This window comes from Girardinichthys multiradiatus, chromosome X (genome assembly GCF_021462225.1).
Source record: "Girardinichthys multiradiatus isolate DD_20200921_A chromosome X, DD_fGirMul_XY1, whole genome shotgun sequence".
Classification (NCBI taxonomy): Eukaryota; Metazoa; Chordata; class Actinopteri; order Cyprinodontiformes; family Goodeidae; genus Girardinichthys; species Girardinichthys multiradiatus.
In genome coordinates this window covers 499,090-519,788 of record NC_061817.1, presented here as the reverse complement: position 1 = coordinate 519,788, position 20,699 = coordinate 499,090, and the positions used below count along the sequence as shown (strand labels likewise).

The window sequence follows — 20,699 nt, the reverse complement described above, 5'->3', positions numbered from 1 at the left end:
GTGGCCTATACAAAACATGGCTGTTATTTCAAGGTAAGAGTAAACATTTTTCTTTATTATTATTAACTGTCGGTAAATACAATAGTTCAATATTGGTATATTGAGGAAAAATACGTTTACTTCCTGCTTACAACTCTCCACAGGGAGGCGCTATTGGGTTTAGCGCTGGTCACAAGGTTCTAATCTGAAACTCTACACTGCAATAAGCCGCCCAACACACTATCCTGCCGCCCTGGGCAGAGAGCCAGTTCGTTTACAGCAATGAAAGCCAGCAATGTGTCGCTGCAAAACATCATCTGTCCAGCAGTAGGAGGGTCCAAAACGAAGAAAAATGAGTCAAAATAAGAAATAAATTCAAGATCAACCGGAACCGTCTGAGCGTATCTCCTGGGAAGAGTTAGAGTGTTACACTCCATGTAAACACTTCCCCCAACATGCGGTTGTGTGTCTGGTATGAAAGTGGAGTTTATCCTCGCTCTTGTATGTTTCTAAGTTTATTTTCCAAAAATGTGATGCTGTTAAGAAACCAGTTTACTGTATAACCGCGACGCGAAAGGACCTTAAAATTAGAGGCAGGGAAACCAAACGACAGCTACAGTTAGCCTCCCAGGTACCAGCGTAGGGATCCATGGAGGTGGAGGGCCGGGATTTCCTCAACACCCCGCCGATGAAAACGGTCCGGTTCGGGGGCAGTGTGGCGGAGACCATGGAGAAACTGAGAAAGGTCAGTGTTCAGGTCAGAGGCTTCTGTGCTGTAGATCAGACATCCTGTATACCACGTGTTTACTCCTGGTTTCTAGGCAGTAAAGCTTTCTGTTCTCCAAACACAAGGAACTAAATTCACCCGAAAACGACCCTGGTAGGTCAGGTGGACGTCTTTAGAACTAAAGCTGGAGCTTTGTGGTGGGGTCGATGTGAAACATTTTCTTCACAGATTCCTTACAAGCAACAGAAAATATTTGGTTATATTTTCAGGTTTTAAAGTATGGATGAAAAGTGACTCCAGCACAGACACAAGCAGCCATTAAATGATGACGTTACCATCCTCAGTATGATTACAACTAGTACATTTATCTGGTCCTTTGAATCCTAAATAATGCTGGACATGAAAGAATTGAAGTTATTCTAGAGTTGATGTTCAGGCACCTTCAGGACACATTTGATTCAGTTCATTCTTGATAGCATAAGCAGCATAGTTTACTGATGCCTTGGGCCAGCTCTAGATCTGTTCAGACAATTCCACTTATCTAAGTTAAGTCATCTATAGTGGTAGAAACCAAAGTCATGTCATGAATTTGATGAAAAATACATGTAAATAAACTGTTGACATTCTTCTGTAAAGTTGCAGTCACACTAATTATCACTTTGGGTATATTTGAAGGTTAGTATGACTGTCTGCTATGTTGGTACCACTCAGCAGATTTCCTGTTGGTTTGTTGTCAGTATGTTTTTAAAACCTGACTACTAGTTAAATACAGAACTAGTTTTCACTGGGTTTGGTATTATGTTTGTTGTTGCCCAACAAAACTCATGGAGCCTGACTTCTGCTGCAGGACTAAAACCTGCTCATATTAGGAAACAGTGAGAAGAGATGACATATTAGCTTCTTGAAGGGGTGTCCCATTTCCAAGTGGAATATTTAACCAATTAAGGGGAAGATCAACTAAATAGGATTCAGCCTAAGACCAGGGGTCCTTACTATGACTTTCAACCAACCTGTTTGTTAACAAGTTGTAGTGTGAAAAATATCAACGTGAGCTTCTCTGACCATTTGTCTTGTTGCTTGAAGGGAGACAACAGCGATTATGAGCTCCTGAAACATCAGCTGGCTGATCCAGACATAAAGGTAGAGCAAAGCATCGGTGTGTCTGAGCTGAGTATGCATGTGTGTTGTGGAGTAAAGTCTGGATATGTAGCTTTGTTCCTCAGTGGGCCTTCTCTCCTCTGACAGGATGCTCAGATCATCAACTGGCTGCAGGAGTTTCGGGGTTGTATGACGCAGCTGACCAAGGACCATGAACAGCTCATTTACACAGTATTGGTAAGAGACAGGCTGCCAAAAGGCTTTACAGACTGATGATTAGCTGTATTTCTTTGCAAGACTTTACAGTAAATTGTGTTAAACCAATAGCTTTTGTTTTAAAATAATTCTTGAATTGCCTTTACAGTGTTTTATTGTGTATAGAACAAAACCATTGTGAAAACCTAAGTCTGCCCATAGTGCTTTTGGAGAAATTTAAAGGCATAGATACCAGCTGGCTGCTGCTGGTCAGATGCACTGATTGCTGATTATCAGCACTTATTGGAAACATTGGAGAAATGACAGTTTTCTGTTCTGGACCATCCAGGTGTGTGTTAACACAATGCCAGAATGGAAAGACATCAGCAATGACGTCAGATAAACGACCGTTGCCTTTAAAAGGGAATTTTTAAACAATTTGAAGTCCATCTTTTAATTGTTCACAGAGAATAGTCATTCCCAAATGGAGAACATTTCAAACACACAGAACTTCCCAGGACAGACACTCCCACCAAGGTTCAGGATAATTCATTAGTAAGGAGAGAAAGGGAGCAGGTATGGATTGTTTGGAGGGGTTCCTAGGAAGAAGCCCCTTAAACAAAAAAAATGGCATTTGTATTTATTGATGTGAATAGATGGGAGTGACAACACAACTCCTATGTGATTCTGTCTGAAGTTGAACATTTTCCTTTCATTTGGCTTCCAGAGGCTTCCCTGGGTGGGCCGGAGCCCGGATGTGGTGGACGAGTTTATGGCCTTCCTCAGTAACCTGGTGTCGGCACAGACTGTGTATTTATGTGCCTGCCTCAAGATGGTGGTGTCCCACTTTACTCCCCGTAAGCTGCTTACTGCTGGCCCACAGTAGGAAGGTCATGTTTATGTGATGTTATGGCTACTCAGTGAGGACAAACTTGTTGGTTTTTCAGAGAGGGTGAACATCTCGGAGGGAGGAGTTGACATCTCTGATTCAGAAGATGAAGATGACGGTGAGTGTTCTTCCAATCAGCAGTGCTAATATTAGACAACAGTCTATGTTTTTCATGTTAAATCAGATCAGATAACTGTTTTCTTTCATTTCTGCAGATCTCCACAGAAACTTTGATCAGTGTCACCAGGCGCTGCAGCTCATCATCAGATATGTTCCCTCGTACGTTACAAACCGGATTCTTCTTTCTCCTGCTCTCTGCTCTTGGTTCTGGTTTCTCATTGAAAGGGTGTTAAGGAGTTAATATTCTGAGAATGTGTGAGCTTAGTAATAAAAACAAAAGTATGTAACAATCCAGAAGTAGATCTTAATCCAAACTCGTCTTTAAAACCTGGACCCTCTGTTCTTTTCTCTGCTAGGACAAGTCGCTTTCTCATGCCCATTCTCCATAACGGCTTCCCTTTCATACAGAAATCCTCCAGAACTCTGGTAAGATCCACCTACCGTTTGGTTAATCTCTTGTTGATACGCGACATGTTTCTGTGGTTGACAGTTTCTTGTGCTTTAAAGGAGTGTTACGTCCACAACCTGCTGAGGTTAACAGTCTACATACCATCCATCCGTCGAGATGTGCTGGAGCTGATCATTGGAAGGCTGCTCAAACTGGATGTAAGTACAGCAGCTCTCAGTCAGAAGTGTTTTTACCTGAGGAGGGGATCCTAAAAGGATCCGGTCCCAGAGCTTTGTTTTTCCAGACTTGTTGGGTTAACGTTTTGTTTTTGCAGGTTCCGTTTTTAAAGCCTGATCTCTGTACAAGTATCTACCATACATACATTCATAGTAAACCTCAGCTTTTTGTGGTCTGAATCTTGACACGAAGAATGTGTTGGAACACTGGACACACGATGACATCCACTAAAAATGTCTGCATCTTTGTTGGATGTGTTTCAGGTAAGCGCATCGCGGACAGACATCGAAGAGGCAGAGGATGATGTAGCCCAGAAGCACCCTGAGGAGGGACTCTTTGACATGGTAACAAAGTGCAGATTAACTGAAGGCTTCAGAACCTGGATCTGTGAAACCGGTCTGATCTAGGATATCTAACACATTACTAATATCATATATATATTTTAGGGGCTTTCACACTTGCAACAATCAGTCCTCCTGGATGAGAATGTAGAGACAGTGGACAGTCACTTGGATTGAGTCGCTGACTTTGCAGCAATCCCTCATACTGAGCATGCATGTAGTCAACATACAAAAAACCCAGAACTGCTGGTCCAGGAGTACTTTCTATGTTAAAGAAAAGTAAAACAGAGGCAGTATCTCCTTTAGTGGTAATCAGAGGGAACACTTCCTTAAATAATTTGGTTGGGATTGGGTCTAACATACAAGTTGAAGGTTTAGATGAAGCTAATATTTCTGATAACTCAGGAAGCTCCACTGGATCAAATCAGTCCAAACACAAATCAGGTTCTGCAGTTATTTCCAATGTCGTCTCACTTGCTGAGGATGAAGTAATCATCTTCAGGAGTATGTCAAATATTTTATTTTTAATAGAATCAATTTTATTTAAGAAGAATCCCATAAAGTCATGACTGCTAAGAGCTAAGGGAATGGATGACTCAACAGAGCTATGACTCTGTGTAAGTTTAGCAACTGTACTAAAGAGAAACCTAGAATTATTCTTGTTCTCTTCTATTAATGATGAGAAATAAGCTGTTCTAGCTTGGTGAAGTGTCTTTTTATACAACAGTAGATTATTTTGAATTGTTTTAGTATTCTTGCTTTAACAGATAAAACTAAAAATGTGAGATTGGAAGATGTTAGCCATTCTGGATTTACTGAAAGATCTGTAGTTGTTTAAGAGGATAATTAATGCTCAAAAGTGCAATTTGTCTAATAATTATTGACACAACTATTCTTCTGCAGCATTTGCATATTTCTACACTAGAAGGAAACTGATGTTCTGATGAGTATTTTTGTTCCTGAATTTGTTGCAAACTAATCGATTTCTTTACGTTTCATAAATATGAATGAAAAAAAAAATGCATTCAGTTAAGTCAACAATTCAATTAAGTGTTAATATTGTGATATATAGAATATATTTTTATATTCTGTGAAAAGTTCAAGGGATATGAACACTAAGGAGAATCCCTGTATTTTCTGGTCCTGTGTGTTTCTGGCAGGATGAGGACATGTCTGCAGATCAGCCAACCAGGGCCAATGTGATGGTCCATCCAGAGGCTGAGAGGTTGGACACCCTCATGGCCGTGCTCATGGCTTACATCAGAGACGTCTGCTGTGTTGATGGTACGGAGTCTTGCTGTCAGTCTTCAATGCAGAGAACTCCCCTCCTCTGGCCTAGTCAAATACTGAAGTCAAATACATGAAAAAGGGTCAAACTGTTGTACATTTGTTTCTCTCCTGCTCTGTTAAACTGTCTGGGTGGCCTTTATATATAAATTCATTCTGAGAAGTGAGTTGAGCTTCTACATAAACAGGTTTTCACCTCATTGTGACATTTTGGGCCAGATTAATAGAGGCAGGCCAGCAGCCTTGGTGTGTTTGGATGCATGTCTTCAGTTCTCCGTCTCTTACAGGTTCGTTTCATGCTGAAAGGACTAAAGAGCTCTACAAAGATTTGCTGAGTGTGTTTGACAAGCTCATTCTACCCACACATGCTTCCTGTCATGTGCAGTACACACTGTTTTACCTCTGCAGCTTCAAACTGGTCAGTAAACCACGACAGGAAACATTCAGCAGCAAACTGATTTACCACCGGTCCTTCTTTTAAACGTCAGAATTTGTTTTCTAGGCTCTGGCAGAGGCCTTCCTGGATCACCTGTGGAAGATCCTGCAGAACCCCTCTCAGCCCGCCATCCTCCGTCAGACTGCGGCTGGATATCTGGGGAGCTTTCTTGCCCGAGCCAAGTTTGTCCCTGTGCTGTGAGTTGATCTATTCTGCTTTAGTAAACACAAAGACAGCTCTGCACCGAGGTGTCTAACCCAGTGTCTGTCTGTTGTCTGCCAGCACTGTCAGGGCCTGTCTGGATCTGCTCCTCTCTTGGATCCATCGCTACATTGACAGCCAGGACAACAGCTGCAAACAGGTGTGCTGTGACATCAGCCTGCATGGACCTTTCTATGCTGCCTGTCAGGCTGTTTTCTACGTGCTCATCTTCAGACACAGAGCCATACTAGAGGCCAACATGAAGAAAGGTACGCACCAGCCAACACATTGCTTCCAGTAGTAAACCCATCCTGTCAGACTTAGCTCTCAGATGTCTGATTAAGGTGTATGATGAGCTCAGAGGCTTTGTGTGTGTGTTTGTCTCAGGGTTAGAGTACCTACAGAGTCTGAACTTGGAGCGAGTAGTGATGTGCCAGCTGAACCCTCTCAAAGTCTGTCTGCCTTCAGTCACCAACATGTTTGCAGCTGTCACCAGGTACCCACCACATGTTCTGTTCTATTTGTGTTCCACTCACTCAAGCTGACACCTTTAGTGGCTGATTGGACCAGGACATGGGATGTTCACTATACAGTACCTTGCCTTTAAAAACTTCAGTCTGTTACACCAGGCTTATATGTTATACATCATCACAAAGTAGTGTATTCCATTGTATCTCAGGCTGTATGTTTAGGGTGGTTGTCCTCCTGGAAGGTGAACCTCTACCCCAGTCTCAAGTCATCTGCAGTCTTCTGCAAGTTCTCTTCCAGGATTTTCCTGGATTTAGCTCCTTCCATTTTCTGTCACCAACTCTGAACTGCTCCTTTGTCCCTGCTGAAGAAAAGCATCCCCACATCATAATGCTGCCACCACCATAATATCTTCACAGGGCAGGGAAGGTGTATTCAGAGTGATGATCAGTGTGATGTTCTCTATGTGGCCTGTTGTAAAACTTTGAGCAGGACTTCTTATGGCTTTCTTCTAACAGTGTCTTCTCCCAGTTGATCTCTGTGACTCCTCCAGAGTTACTTCTCTGATTACCCAGCCTGTCAGTTCATCCTCTTTCCATTTATGGTTGATGGGTTGATAGTTTTTATACTGAGATCAAATGAAACACAGTTTAACGATTTAACAATGTTTTTTTTCATTTAAAATGACTTCTGAAGGTAGCTGTTTTTTTTATATTTGTTTTTATTGAAGTATTTAAGGATATCTGAATGGGGTTAGGGGTCAATACAAATGCATGTCACTCTTTTTAAAACATTATTTGTAGTTTGTGGCTGTAACGTGATAAAATGAAGAATATAATAAAAATATAAATCAAGTAACAGAAAGCAGAGCTCTTCATCCCTGCTCCCTCATAGTTAACATTAGCGCCCTCTACTGGTTGTTTGCAGGAAATATCAGGTGGTGTTCTGCTACACCATCATAGAGAAGAACAACAGGCAGGTGCTGCCAGTGGTCCGCAGCTCTGCAGGAGGAGATGGGGTGACCACCAACACCAACCCTCTGGACAGCTTCTTCCCCTTTGACCCCTACCTTCTCAAACGGTAAACGCCATCATCTGTGTAATCCAGGGTTCTCATTCCAAGGCTGACTGGAACCACTGAGCTTCACTAAATGTTCTTTTCTCCAAATTTGTCACCTGGGTTGAATTTCCTCTGCATGATGATTTTAAATATTAAAAAAATTCTCCTCTGTCATTTTTCACAGTATAAAAGGTGTTTGATGTTTTAACCCTTAGATTTAACTCAGAGGTCATTAAGTGTTTGCCTTTGAAGATCTTCTTAGATACATGTTACATTTTAGCTAATTATGGCCTGTCCATTACTCTGCGCAGAGAACCCTGGACCCTTTCAGCATCTTTACTAGATCAGCTCACCTTTAGCAGCAGCTTGAAGCTGATAGTTCATTTACTTTAGTGACAGTTCAGATCTTTCCATTGGTAAGATGACAGTTTAGCTTTGTGAATTACCTGATGTCTCTAATTTGTAAAGGGTTGGTTGGACTAAGATGAATGTTAGAAGAGACAGGAAGAGCTTTTGTTTTATTCTGATCAAATTAGTTTAGGTTTAATGTTTCTGGAAAAGATGGATTGATGTTTTAGAGAAGCAGCAACATATCGGCTTATTAACAATTTTATGGGTTATATTTCCTGTTTCATTTTCATGAATATTTTTGTTTTGGTGAATTCCTGCTACCAATAGTTTGATTAAAAAAAATCAAATAGTGACAAATAGTGATGCGTGAGTGGACACCCCTATCTGGTGCCCTATTTAAGATTATTCTCTGAGAAATCCAAGCATTTGTTTTCACAGGTGTTGAGCTGTACAGTTTTTTTTTTTTTATCCATGACAGGAAATTCTGTCCAAATCCAGTCAAGAGTTGAAGCTGAATAATAAACAGTTAGATGTAGCTTTGACTGGGAGTATGCTGCAGTGAATCTTCACCATGGTGTTCGGATGGTCTTCGATGGTGTGTGTGTCTGTCTGTACACAGGTCTGGTCAGCTGATAGAACCACTGTATCAGGTTTGGGATGAACTAGCAGAAACTGATCTGCTGCCAGCCAAAGTGGCCCAACAGGTGAGAGAAAACACATTTTCCTGTTTGGCTGCCAAAAATGGGGCCCAAGCTTCAAGTCACCACTGTTTTCTGTGATCCTCTAAATGTTTTCAAACTGTGGCAAAGCCCTGGTGTCCACCCACAGAAATATCAGCTCTAGTTTTCTGTTCTGCTGAAAGATCAGTTTGTCATTAATAAATCTGTATCTGGATTATTTCTTTGTTTATACCCAAAATGTTTTCAGGAGCATAACAACAGAAAGAAGTTAGTCTGAACAGCTCTGATGATGTTCTCCTCACTCTGCTTCATCACACAGCTGTCTTATTCTGTGTGAACGTTGACTTTTTTTTATGAAAGAAAGGGAAATGGGTATTTTAGAACTTGAAGCTTAATGGTGGTTCTTCTTCCTGTGTGTCAGGTCTTGAAGGAGGATGAAGATGACTTCTTGAGTGGGGAAACGCCACACGGTGAGGGTATGCTTGGAATGACACCCAGCTCGTATGGTTCAAACATCTGCAGCCCGAGCAGTGTGGATTCACCCTCCATGGCCCACCATGGAGCTTTCAAGTTTTAATCCCTAATCAGAAACATTCATGTCCTGACAGAGCTAGCTGGTTTTCATCAGAAGCTCTGCTTCTGCACCGTTTACCTTACTGACAGCAAAAGATCCATGAATGGGAACCTGAACAGTGACTCCACCTCCAGAACTTTATTTATACAGCTTCTAACTAAAATTGGCTTAGTGATGCAGCCGGCCACGCATGGACCTGAGCGGGTTGCTCTTTTTTTCTTGCTGCTGAAGAAGACTTTTGATCATGACCGTTAAATAAAGACTCTTTAATCATGTTTATGAATATTGAAGCTACAGTAGCATGGAAAGAGCACCCTCCCTTCCTGGAGACGTATAATGCGTTTCAAATAAAAAGTTAAATAACCGGTACCAGGTGTTTGTGTCGGTTGTTTGCAAATGAAGGTTCTTGATGGTAATACCATATAGCTTTACTAAACTGTGACCTTGGTCCTACTGAACATTTACTGTGCATTTCTCTAAGGTTTCTCTGGATACTGTTCACCAAATTACATTACAGCCTCAGGTTAAGCTGAAGAAAGTTAAAAAAGAAAAAACACAAATGAGAAAAGAAACTTGGATATAAAAACCTTAACCAGATGGTGCCAGAGCATCCCTCACAACTGAATGAAAAGATGTGAAGAAAATCAGTCAGGGAGGTTGCTGAGAAGACAACAGGAACATTAAGAGAGCTGCAAGAGGTTCTGACTGTGGGCTCTTCCGTATGCTGTAGATGTCTGGGCTTTAGGATAGCATGTCCTTTTATTTACATGGGATGAACTTTATGTTTTAACAGTGGTGTGGAACCTTTTCCATCCACTACATATTAGTTTTTAATTAACAAACATCAAGCCACGTTTAACATGGGAAGTGTTCATATTTAGTTGATCTTACAAAATAATTCTGACAGCTTTCTGGCCAGAGTTTGTATCCAGAAAGGTTCATTAGTGGAAGCTTTTCAACACAGTCCTCTGTAGTGACATCTGGTGGCCACAATCACGAAAAGCAGCTTAAATCTGCTAGTTAAAATCAAGTGCTTCGATATTACAGCTTACTCTTCAGACACGAATACTTCTGTTGAATTATGTTTGATGTCAGGCTCATTTTAGAGCTTTGAACATTTATTAAAAATAATCTTATGTATACAATACACTTTCTATTAGACCTATTGATATTTGAAAAAAATATATATACAACACAACTAAATTCTATTTTTCTGTTGTATCTAAATATTATTTAAATTCTTCCAATACCGCAGAATGTCCTTGTTGACTCCATGTCTCTCAATATGTTGCTCAGTGGTTCATTCCCTTGCTTTGAGTCACCACATGTTCCACCTATGAGGACGCTTTTCACTGGTGGTTATATTGTAATGCCCTCCTTAGAAGGAGACATTTGTGTGGATTTTACTTGACACTTTAGAACAGCTCCACGCCCTCTAGGCTGCCCTTTGTCACCGGTCCTGTTCATAACTTTTATGGACAGGATTCCTAGGTGCAGCCAAGGGCCGGAGGGGTCTGGTTTGGGGACCAGTGGATTTCGTCTCTTCTTTTTGCGGATGACGTGGTCCTGCTGGCCCCCTCTAGCCAAGACCTACAGCATGTGCTGGGGTGGTTCACAGCCTTCACACTCGGCTGGAATGAGGATCAGATCCTCCAAGTCCGAGGCCATGGTTCTCGACCGGAAAAGTTCCTGCCTCAAGTGGAGGAGTTCAAGTATCTCGGGGTCTTGTTCATGAGTGAGGGAAGAATGGAGCGGAACATGGACAGACGGATCGGTGCGGCTGCTGCAGTAATGGGGGCGCTGTGCCGGTTCGTTGTGGTGAAGAGAGAGCTGAGACGAAAAGCGAAGCTCTCAATTTACCGGTCGGTCTACGTTCCTACCCTCACCTATGGCCGTGAACTTTGGGTCATGACCGAAAGAACGAGATCATGGATACAAGCGGCTGAAATGAGCTTCCTCCGTAGGGTGGCCGGGAACTCCCTTAGAGATAGGGTGAGGAGCTCGGCCATCCGGGAGGGGCTCGGAGTAGAGCCACTGCTCCTCCACATCGAGAGGAGCCAGTTGAGGTGGTTCGGGCGTCTATATCGGATGCCTCCTGGACGCCTTCCTCTGGAGGTGTTCCAGGCACGTCCCACTGGGAGGAGGCCCAGGACACACTGGAGGGACTGTCTCTCGGCTGGCCTGGGAACGCCTTGGGCTCCCCCTGGAGGAACTGGAGGAGGTGTCTCTACTGAGTCTGCTGCTCCCGCGACCCGGTCCCGAATGAAGCGGAAGAAGACAAAGTACGTTTACGAGTACTTTTGAACATCCTGAATAATCTACAGGTCCTTCTCAAAATATTAGCATATTGTGATAAAGTTCATTATTTTCCATAATGTAATGATGAAAATGTAACATTCATATATTTTAGATTCATTGCACACTAACTGAAATATTTCAGGTCTTTTATTGTCTTAATACGGATGATTTTGGCATACAGCTCATGAAAACCCAAAATTCCTATCTCACAAAATTAGCATATCATTAAAAGGGTCTCTAAACGAGCTATGAACCTAATCATCTGAATCAACGAGTTAACTCTAAACACCTGCAAAAGATTCCTGGGGCCTTTAAAACTCCCAGCCTGGTTCATCACTCAAAACCCCAATCATGGGTAAGACTGCCGACCTGACTGCTGTCCAGAAGGCCACTATTGACACCCTCAAGCAAGAGGGTAAGACACAGAAAGACATTTCTGTACGAATAGGCTGTTCCCAGAGTGCTGTATCAAGGCACCTCAGTGGGAAGTCTGTGGGAAGGAAAAAGTGTGGCAGAAAACGCTGCACAACGAGAAGAGGTGACCGGACCCTGAGGAAGATTGTGGAGAAGGGCCGATTCCAGACCTTGGGGGACCTGCGGAAGCAGTGGACTGAGTCTGGAGTAGAAACATCCAGAGCCACCGTGCACAGGCGTGTGCAGAAAATGGGCTACAGAGATGCAGTACTGGACTGTTGCTCAGTGGTCCAAAGTACTTTTTTCGGATGAAAGCAAATTCTGCATGTCATTCAGAAATCAAGGTACCAGAGTCTGGAGGAAGACTGGGGAGAAGGAAATGCCAAAATGCCAGAAGTCCAGTGTCAGGTACCCACAGTCAGTGATGGTCTGGGGTGCCGTGTCAGCTGCTGGTGTTGGTCCACTGTGTTTTATCAAGGGCAGGGTCAATGCAGCTAGCTATCAGGAGATTTTGGAGCACTTCATGCTTCCATCTGCTGAAAAGCTTTATGGAGATGAACATTTCATTTTTCAGCACGACCTGGCACCTGCTCACAGTGCCAAAACCACTGGTAAATGGTTTACTGACCATGGTATCACTGTGCTCAATTGGCCTGCCAGCTCTCCTGACCTGAACCCCATAGAGAATCTGTGGGATATTGTGAAGAGAACGTTGAGAGACTCAAGACCCAACACTCTGGATGAGCTAAAGTCCGCTATCGAAGCATCCTGGGCCTCCATAAGACCTCAGCAGTGCCACAGGCTGATTGCCTCCATGCCACGCCGCATTGAAGCAGTCATTTCTGCCAAAGGATTCCCGACCAAGTATTGAGTGCATAACTGTACATGATTATTTGAAGGTTGATGTTTTTTGTATTAAAAACACTTTTCTTTTATTGGTCGGATGAAATATGCTAATTTTGTGAGATAGGAATTTTGGGTTTTCATGAGCTGTATGCCACAATCATCCGTATCAAGACAATAAAAGACCTGAAATATTTCAGTTAGGGTGCAATGAATCTAAAATATATGAATGTTACATTTTCATCATGACATTATGGAAAATAATGAACTTTATCACAATATGCTAATTTTTTGAGAAGGACCTGTATACTTCATTTGAACCTCTCATCTTGAAATCTCCCAGAAATAGTTAATCCATCTGCAATATTCCAAGTAGCAGTTTGTTGCTGTGTGGATGAAATAATTCCTAGTTTTAATGGTTAACGTGATTAAAATCTCCCACGGCTAATGATTCAGTTTTAAAATGGAATTACAATTAAAACTCTGTGATAATCACTATAGTAAAGTTTGGAGCGAAGCTTCTCGGTTAAACAGTGCTATTTTAACCCTAATGAAACACCTGGTGTTTAATGCAGCTGGAATTTGGGCTTTAATACTACTTAAGAAATTCTTGTTGAAGATGGAAACCAATCCTCTGATTCAAAACTATTGTAAGGCTGACAGTTAACTAGCACCACCAAGAATGATGATGTAAATGAAAGTAAAACAAACAACAGTCCTCCCTGGAAGTATCTCGGCACAAAGCCAAAGGATAAATCCCATCTTTCAGATCTGGAAAGACGGCTAACAGGAAGAACCCTGCACCTGGATGAAACAGCCTAGTTGGCAATACAGAGAAACCTCTATTTATCCCCAGCAAAAACAAGAAAACATCAGCGGACAGGCTCACAACAAACGATAGGAGCAAACTAACTGAAAACACAGGAATTCCACTAGAAAACAAGTTTGCAGTCAGTAGACTGCTGATGCTCAACAAATGGCTTAAAATAGCATGTGCTGCAAAATCAGTGAACTTCATCGACAACTCAGGCATCTTTTCATGTCAGAAGCATTTTGTCCTAATAAACCTGGAGTACAACTCTTTACTTGCAACATCTTTTAATTCTGTGCCCCAACAGAGGACCCCGAACCCCCTGCCCCCCATACCCACCCACCCCTCCAGTTAGCCTCCCCTCTTCTGAATTTCACTGAAACCTTGTCAAGATCGGAATCAAACTCACACCACCCCCAAATCCCACATTTTCTCTACATAACCCCTATTTATTGTCCAGCCCCTGGCACTAAATTAGCATCTACCAAAATTGTCAAATTTAAAATCTATTACTTGTCCAGCCACTAAGTCACTTAAACTGGCTCTATTAAACATGAGATATTTGTCAGGAAAATTATTTTTAATCAAGACTTAATAACAGAGGATAATGTTGATATGTTTTCAACAGAAAAGTGGTTAGATGAAAATAATGAGATACCTACGCTGATAAAGTTAACGACTACCAATTACAATTTTCTAAGTGAGACCAAGGCAGTCATAACAGAGAGGAAGGGGTAGCTATCTTGTTTCATGATTCAATAAAGTGAAAAAGGTGTTCTTGGGCAAATTTGACTGTTTTGAAAATCTGGCTGTCCAGGAAAAAGGCCCTGCTAGAGCCATGTTTATGAACGTTTACAGGCCCTCGAAACCCAAAGGTTTCAACACACCTAATATAAGTCAAAACAGTCTAGAGAGATACATTTCACTGAGATAAAACAACCTATTATGAGACAATGCATACTAAAAACCTTGAGAAGTGAAGCAGTCTTCATTTCTTAAATGAAACCGGATTTTTTGACAAAGGCAAATGTAAGTATGAGATACAAAAGTAAAAATGTAAAATTAAGAGCAAGAGACTGTAGAGTAAGGGATAATTTACAACTTTAGAAAAATTACTGTACAGCTATAATAAATAACACCCAGATTAAATGAAATTTGGGATAAATTGTGTGTCATATTATGCACGCCATTTGAGAACTTCTATATCTTTCTTTATTTTAAAGTCTGTAAATAGTGTTTTTTAAGCTTTAAGAGTCAGACTGATCTATGTGTTTTAACAGTTCTTATTAAATACTGCAGGCTACTGTAGAATATAAACTATCTATGTGTGTAACTGGAATGTGTGGAAATAGGGGGGTCAAGCTTAGGGAGTGAGGAGCATAGAGAGTGCAAGGTCATAAATTAGAAGAGGACAAGGAAGGCCAGAGACAGGGGAGGATGAGTTGCATGTTACAATCAGAACTATTCCTTATTTGGACTGTTATGTTATGTTATACATGTGTGACATGATATATCTATATGTTGAACACACCCTTGAGACTGAATAAAACGAGCTGAAAGCAAGAGTTGATCAGAGATGGGTTTGCAGCTGCTTGGCTCTCCATCTCTCACTCTGCAGAGGTGAACATAAAGTAGATTGTACTTGTGTTTATTTCACTCTTTGAAACCTGTACCCAAACCAACGGACCCGGGGAAGCAGAGACGGCTTCAACATTACTATCTGCTCGTGTTGCTTGTATGATAATGGATGTTTTGTTTAATATTCTTTTATTGAGCTTCATATAAGGATTACATCAGCATATCATTGGTCTTAATTGTGCAGCAAAGTCATAATGCCTGAGGGAGGGAAGGTCCGACCCAGTTTTTTCTTTAGCTCATTCTTAAGTCTTAAATCAGATTTAAGTTCTTTTTCCTTGCCCTATATATATGGAAAAATGTTTGACCCCATCAATAAACTGTTTTTGCATATTTCTAAGGTTAGGCTTGGAACAGGTACAATAATTTGAGGACTATAGTCATTTTAATTGAATCTGTTCCTGAGTTAAAGTCTGGGTATGGGATTAGGTTCTATCTTGCTATACTTTTTTCCTTCCCACAGACTTCCCACTGAGGTGCCTTGATACAGCACTCTGGGAACAGCCTATTCGTTCAGAAATGTCTTTCTGTGTCTTACCCTCTTGCTTGAGGGTGTCAATAGTGGCCTTCTGGACAGCAGTCAGGTCGGCAGTCTTACCCATGATTGGGGTTTTGAGTGATGAACCAGGCTGGGAGTTTTAAAGGCCTCAGGAATCTTTTGCAGGTGTTTAGAGTTAACTCGTTGATTCAGATGATTAGGTTCATAGCTCGTTTAGAGACACTTTTAATGATATGCTAATTTTGTGAGATAGGAATTTTGGGTTTTCATGAGCTGTATGCCAAAATTATCCGTATTAAGACAATAAAAGACCTGAAATATTTCAGTTAGTGTGCAATGAATCTAAAATATATGAATGTTACATTTTCATCATGACATTATGGAAAATAATGAACTTTATCACAATATGCTAATATTTTGAGAAGGACCTGTATTTCATGTGCCTAGGAATATTATTGCAGCAGTTCAAGGTGGTTTAGCTGACAGACCAAACTTGGAGTTCATTCCTCCTATTTCCTTTTCAAAATTCTCTTAAAGTAACATTTAGATCTCCAGATATATGGAGAAACCTTGATTTTACATTTCAGAAAAAGACAAATAGAATAGTTAGATCTTTAATCAGCTAATGAAACTAATTTTCCTTCTGAATTCCCATTTTAGTTAGATGTCAAGTTTTTTTATTTTATTTTTATCTATCAATCTATTAAGTAGAGAACTAAAAAGACAATTCTTGATTTAGTACTGACTAGATGCAACATATTCATTTAAACTAAAGTGTTAATATTTTGATAATAAATTCCTAACTCATTTCTGTTCAAATGATTCCCCTTCAGATTCATTTTTGATTACCTATTGTTATTATATAATACTGTAATCATTTTAATACACAAATATAATTAGGTTACCTTATAAATCGTACATTTAATACTCCATTTATGAGCCATTAGCCTTCTCTAATTAGAATATATAGATGTGACTCTAAAATAGTTTGATATATGAATCATTAAATATTTGTAAAATAGAGTAGAATATGTATTTTGAGGCCCATATAATAAAAAAGCTCATTGGGGGCCTCCTGTTGGCCTGGAGTTGGAGTAAAACATTCAACTCTTGATGGAAGGTATTTGTCCTGTTCTACCTTCTTCCCCATGTTTGCTTCTACTTTATTTACTGAGTAAGAGACTCATGAACACAGCAGGTTGTAAACCAAGTCGTTCAAAATGAACGCCACAGTTTGAAGTTGTCTTTTTTGTGTGTGAAATTAAAGCTATCCATTATTGGTTTTCCTTTCACTACAGCTCATTTCTGTTGGTCCGCCACATAAAATGAAACGGAACAAAATGTGAGAAAAGCTTTCCAAGGCTCATAGCTAATAATCAGGTTCCTTCAAGCTGCAGCTAAAGGTTCCCATGTTGGTTCTGGTGTCACAGTCCTGTTCTTCATCTTTATTTTGTTGAAAGCGTTTTTTATGTCAAATTTCCGTCAACACAGAACATTTCGAGACTGTTTGCAAACTCACCGCAAAGAAAACTCCCTCAGCCAATAAAAACATACTACCGAACCCTGGACCAATCAAAATCAAACCATCGACCCTCGTGTTGACTTTCTACCAATCACTATAGGAGGATATGTGACGTAGTTCCGTCAGCTGTTCTTGTTTTTGCTTCAGCTTTGCTGCTATTTTCCTCCGGAGTCTGGATGACCGACCCTTTCAGAGAACCGCACCGACACCCTGAGCATTCATCAAGCGGGGAGAGCCACCAAGACTGCCGCTCTCCGACACACCTAACCCGCTCCTCATTTCATCGGAGCTGGAGCCGTCTTCCGCCGCAGACATCGAGCGAAGGGGTGCCGCCGATCCCGGGCCTCCAGTCCAGTTCGGAGGGTGGGAAGGAGGTCGCTGGGAAGCAGGATGGAAGGCGCGGACGGAGCAGGCGAGCCGGTCCGCCAGTTCGGCTGCGCCTCTTTCAACCAAGACTCCACGTAAGCAAGCCCACAAGCAGTTCACGGGTGGATGAGTCACCTGAAGACCCATCCACGGAAATAAAGTTGCTTAGAGATGATGTGTGACTAAACAGTCTGTCGAGAATCAGCTGTTAAAGATCAGCCCCAACAACCCAATCCCAGCCATCCCAGTTACTGAACCAGTTAGTTTATCATCATTTGGGCTGGAAATGAAGCTCACGGCCTAAACACTTAGACCTTCTCAAGCTCCTTCTATATGCGCTGTTAGCACAGAATTTGTATTGTTTTCGTCCACAGACTATACTCAGAACAGGCATAACATTATGATCACTGACAGATGAGTTGAATGGCCCTGATTGTTTCTTTACTATGGCGTGGGTGGGGTATATTAAGAACTAAGAGAACATTTTGTTCTCAGAGCCTTGGTATTGGAAGCAGGAAAAATGGCAAGTGTGGAAGCAAGCAAGTTGTTATAATCGCCAAATCGAGATGGATCAACTGGATCAGAGCATCTCTAAAACCTCAACTCAAAGGCTGTTCCCATCTGCAGTGGTCAGTGTATTGAGTTGCATTATCAATGTGTGCAACATCGCAATCACAGAGGACTGCTGGGATCCAGTATTTGGTGGGCTACATAATGTTAGGCGCCATGCTTTAAACTCTGCTTTTCAATCATATTTTTAACCTCTTAGATACAATTTCACTGTCAGATATAGAGCAGACAAAGATCAGAAAGGTCAGGGAAGGTGTGGGGGTCATTGAGATGATGGGAAATAAAGATAGTACTGAGAAAAATGTGGGTTAATCATAATCAATATCTTCATGGCAATATTTTATATTAGTATGGGAATTATTAAGTTTTTCTAAAATCCCACAGCTTTAAGCAGTACCTGTCTACCATGTGTCTGTTGTTTGGACTCAGACCTCCTTCCTAGGAAATGTTGCAGACTGTGTATGCACTTTCCTAGAGTGGGTATTCCTTGCTGTGGCCTCTTTCAGCAGTATAATGCTTCCTACCAGAAAAAACGCTTCAGGAATAGTTTGAGAAGGAATAGGTTTTTCACAAGTCTTCCAAAATCCCCATATTTTAATCCAATTGAGTATCTCATGGATGTGTTGAACAAACAAGTCCAACTAGTGGAGACCCCACCCCATGAGTTGCAGAACCTAAAGGATCTACTGCTAACATTTTGGAGTCAAACCTTGATAGGTTACAGTTGTAGCAGCAACATGGTGGACCAACATACTATATAAGGCAGGTTAATCATAATGTTATGCCTAGTCAGTGTTAATTCTGTACAGACTAAGGCAGTATCCTTGTTGTGGAGAAGTTACCCTTAAAAACTGAATTATGTCATAGTGATGTCATTAGAGTTAAGCTAGCTTAACCTGATTTCTGCTGGGTCAACATGAAGTCAAATAAAACATCATGTTTGTTGTTTGGAACATGTAGATCTGTACGAGGCATGGCTGGGCTAGAATGGATACTGTGAAGGTGCATTGTGGGAAATATTCCGGCTTCATTTAGTTTGAGCCACTCAGTGCTGTAAACATCCAGAAAACAAGCTTAATGCAACAAAGTTCAGTTCTTAGTTCTGGTCGAACGTTTACAGGCAACAGCATAGGCAAGAATGTTCGAGTAATCTGGGGGTTTTATTTTCTTTTTTCAAAGGGGAAATGATCCCAAAAAATGCAACAAAACCTGGAAACTGACACTTTAACAGTCACGTAGAAATGTGATGCAGCATTAATCCTTTGTTTGGGCTGACACACTGTTTTAATGATTGTGAAAGCAACTTCTTTCGCAAAATGTGCATATCATCATCTTCCTCAAGAACGGCTGTGTACCCAGCAATGTTTTTAATGGAATGCACCTAAACAAGTCACATACCTTTGGGACACATGTTTTGAACCTGCAACACTTTCCAAAACTATCCATACTCGTTGAATTTAACTACATTTTGACATGTTCCAACCATATGTTTTATTAGGATTTAATGTGATAGAGCAACACATAGTACTGCATATTTGTGAAGAGCAAAGGCAATAATACATAGTATTAAAATAAAAATTAAAGTATGGCATACATTTTTATTTAGCCTCTTTTACTCTCCAATAAAAATCCAGTTCTGCTGTTCGCCTTAAGAAATGATCTAATGAGGGAGGTGGGTGAGCTGTATTCGATATTTTGTGTGTATTCTCACCAACAGGACCACATATGCTTTATTTGGCCAAGTTTACTAAATGGTCGGCTTTTGATTAAAAGTAACTGGATGCTTGTGGTCCTATTAATTATCAAATTGAATTGAAAGCCCAAAACATGTTTGATAGAGGATATGTACTTTGTGATGTACCTTCCATTTTTTAGAAGACTGTCTATTACTTTTTATCTGTTTTAAATGGCCTTCATTCTAAATGGCCTGCACTTGAGTAGCGCTTTATCAAGTCCAAGGACTCCAAAGCGCTTTACATTACAATCAGTCAACCACCCATTCATACACTGACAGTGGTAAGCTACTCTGTAGACACAGCTGTCCTGGGGCAGACTGATAGAAGTGAGGCTGCCATGCAACCGGTGCCACTGGGCTTTCTGACCACCATCAGCAGGCAACCTGGGTGAAGTGTCTTGTGAACTGTGACGAACAGAATTTGTGGTGGGAATGGGACAAAATGAGTAAACATTTGAAAGATATGAACAGCACTTTATCAGCAGTCCCAGTAACTGAGGACATTTGTGATTTAATGCTGAAGCATTAAGACCCAATTAGCAGAACCAGCGGTCTGTGTTTTTATTCCCTACTGTAATCCATTCCTGTCCTGTCTTGTCCTGCTCCTTAACAGGTGCGAACCTGCTAAACTCTCAACAAATTGTGGAATATGTTCTTGTCCCTCACAAGCAGCTTTCAGCCACCTTTTATAAAACAGATCATTTACAGAAAAGGATTGGATCTGTTATACGGAGGACAAGCAGTTATCTGAAGTAGGCAGAGTTCAAAATTCATGAGTCAGAATTACAAAGTTGCTACTGTAAGATGGGTTGGAGTTGATTACCCTGTAGGCAAGGTGCGATAAACTCATGCCTAGAGTTTCAGAACACTTTTCATTCCACACCCACATGTCCTACACAATATCCCACTTTTATTTTTAGATCACATATTTAAACCTGTTAAGAACCAAATGATGATTTTCGTATGTTCTGTTTTG

General features: G+C 41.1%; 2 protein-coding genes across 3 annotated transcripts in view; both read left to right on the top strand.

Moving 5' to 3' along the window:
- Nucleotides 1-214: 214 nt before the first annotated feature.
- Nucleotides 215-9,399, top strand: LOC124862281 (RNA polymerase I-specific transcription initiation factor RRN3-like). The gene is made up of 17 exons (XM_047356103.1): nt 215-724; nt 1,790-1,846; nt 1,952-2,041; nt 2,727-2,856; nt 2,947-3,006; nt 3,104-3,167; nt 3,365-3,434; nt 3,516-3,614; nt 3,897-3,977; nt 5,135-5,258; nt 5,549-5,679; nt 5,764-5,894; nt 5,980-6,167; nt 6,286-6,394; nt 7,294-7,446; nt 8,396-8,480; nt 8,878-9,399. The coding sequence occupies exons 1-17, from the start codon at nt 629-631 to the stop codon at nt 9,031-9,033; spliced, it is 1,824 nt and encodes a 607-aa protein (XP_047212059.1). The 5' UTR covers nt 215-628; the 3' UTR covers nt 9,034-9,399.
- A 7,764-nt stretch (nt 9,400-17,163) lies between these two features.
- The window catches only part of LOC124863408 (WD repeat domain phosphoinositide-interacting protein 1-like), a 33,762-nt gene continuing 30,226 nt past the window's right edge, over nt 17,164-20,699 (top strand). For both annotated transcript variants that reach the window (XM_047357772.1, XM_047357773.1), the window contains exon 1: nt 17,164-17,513. In XM_047357772.1, coding sequence (XP_047213728.1) covers nt 17,443-17,513 — 71 coding nt within the window. In that variant the 5' untranslated portion in view covers nt 17,164-17,442. The remainder of the gene's footprint in view (nt 17,514-20,699) is intronic.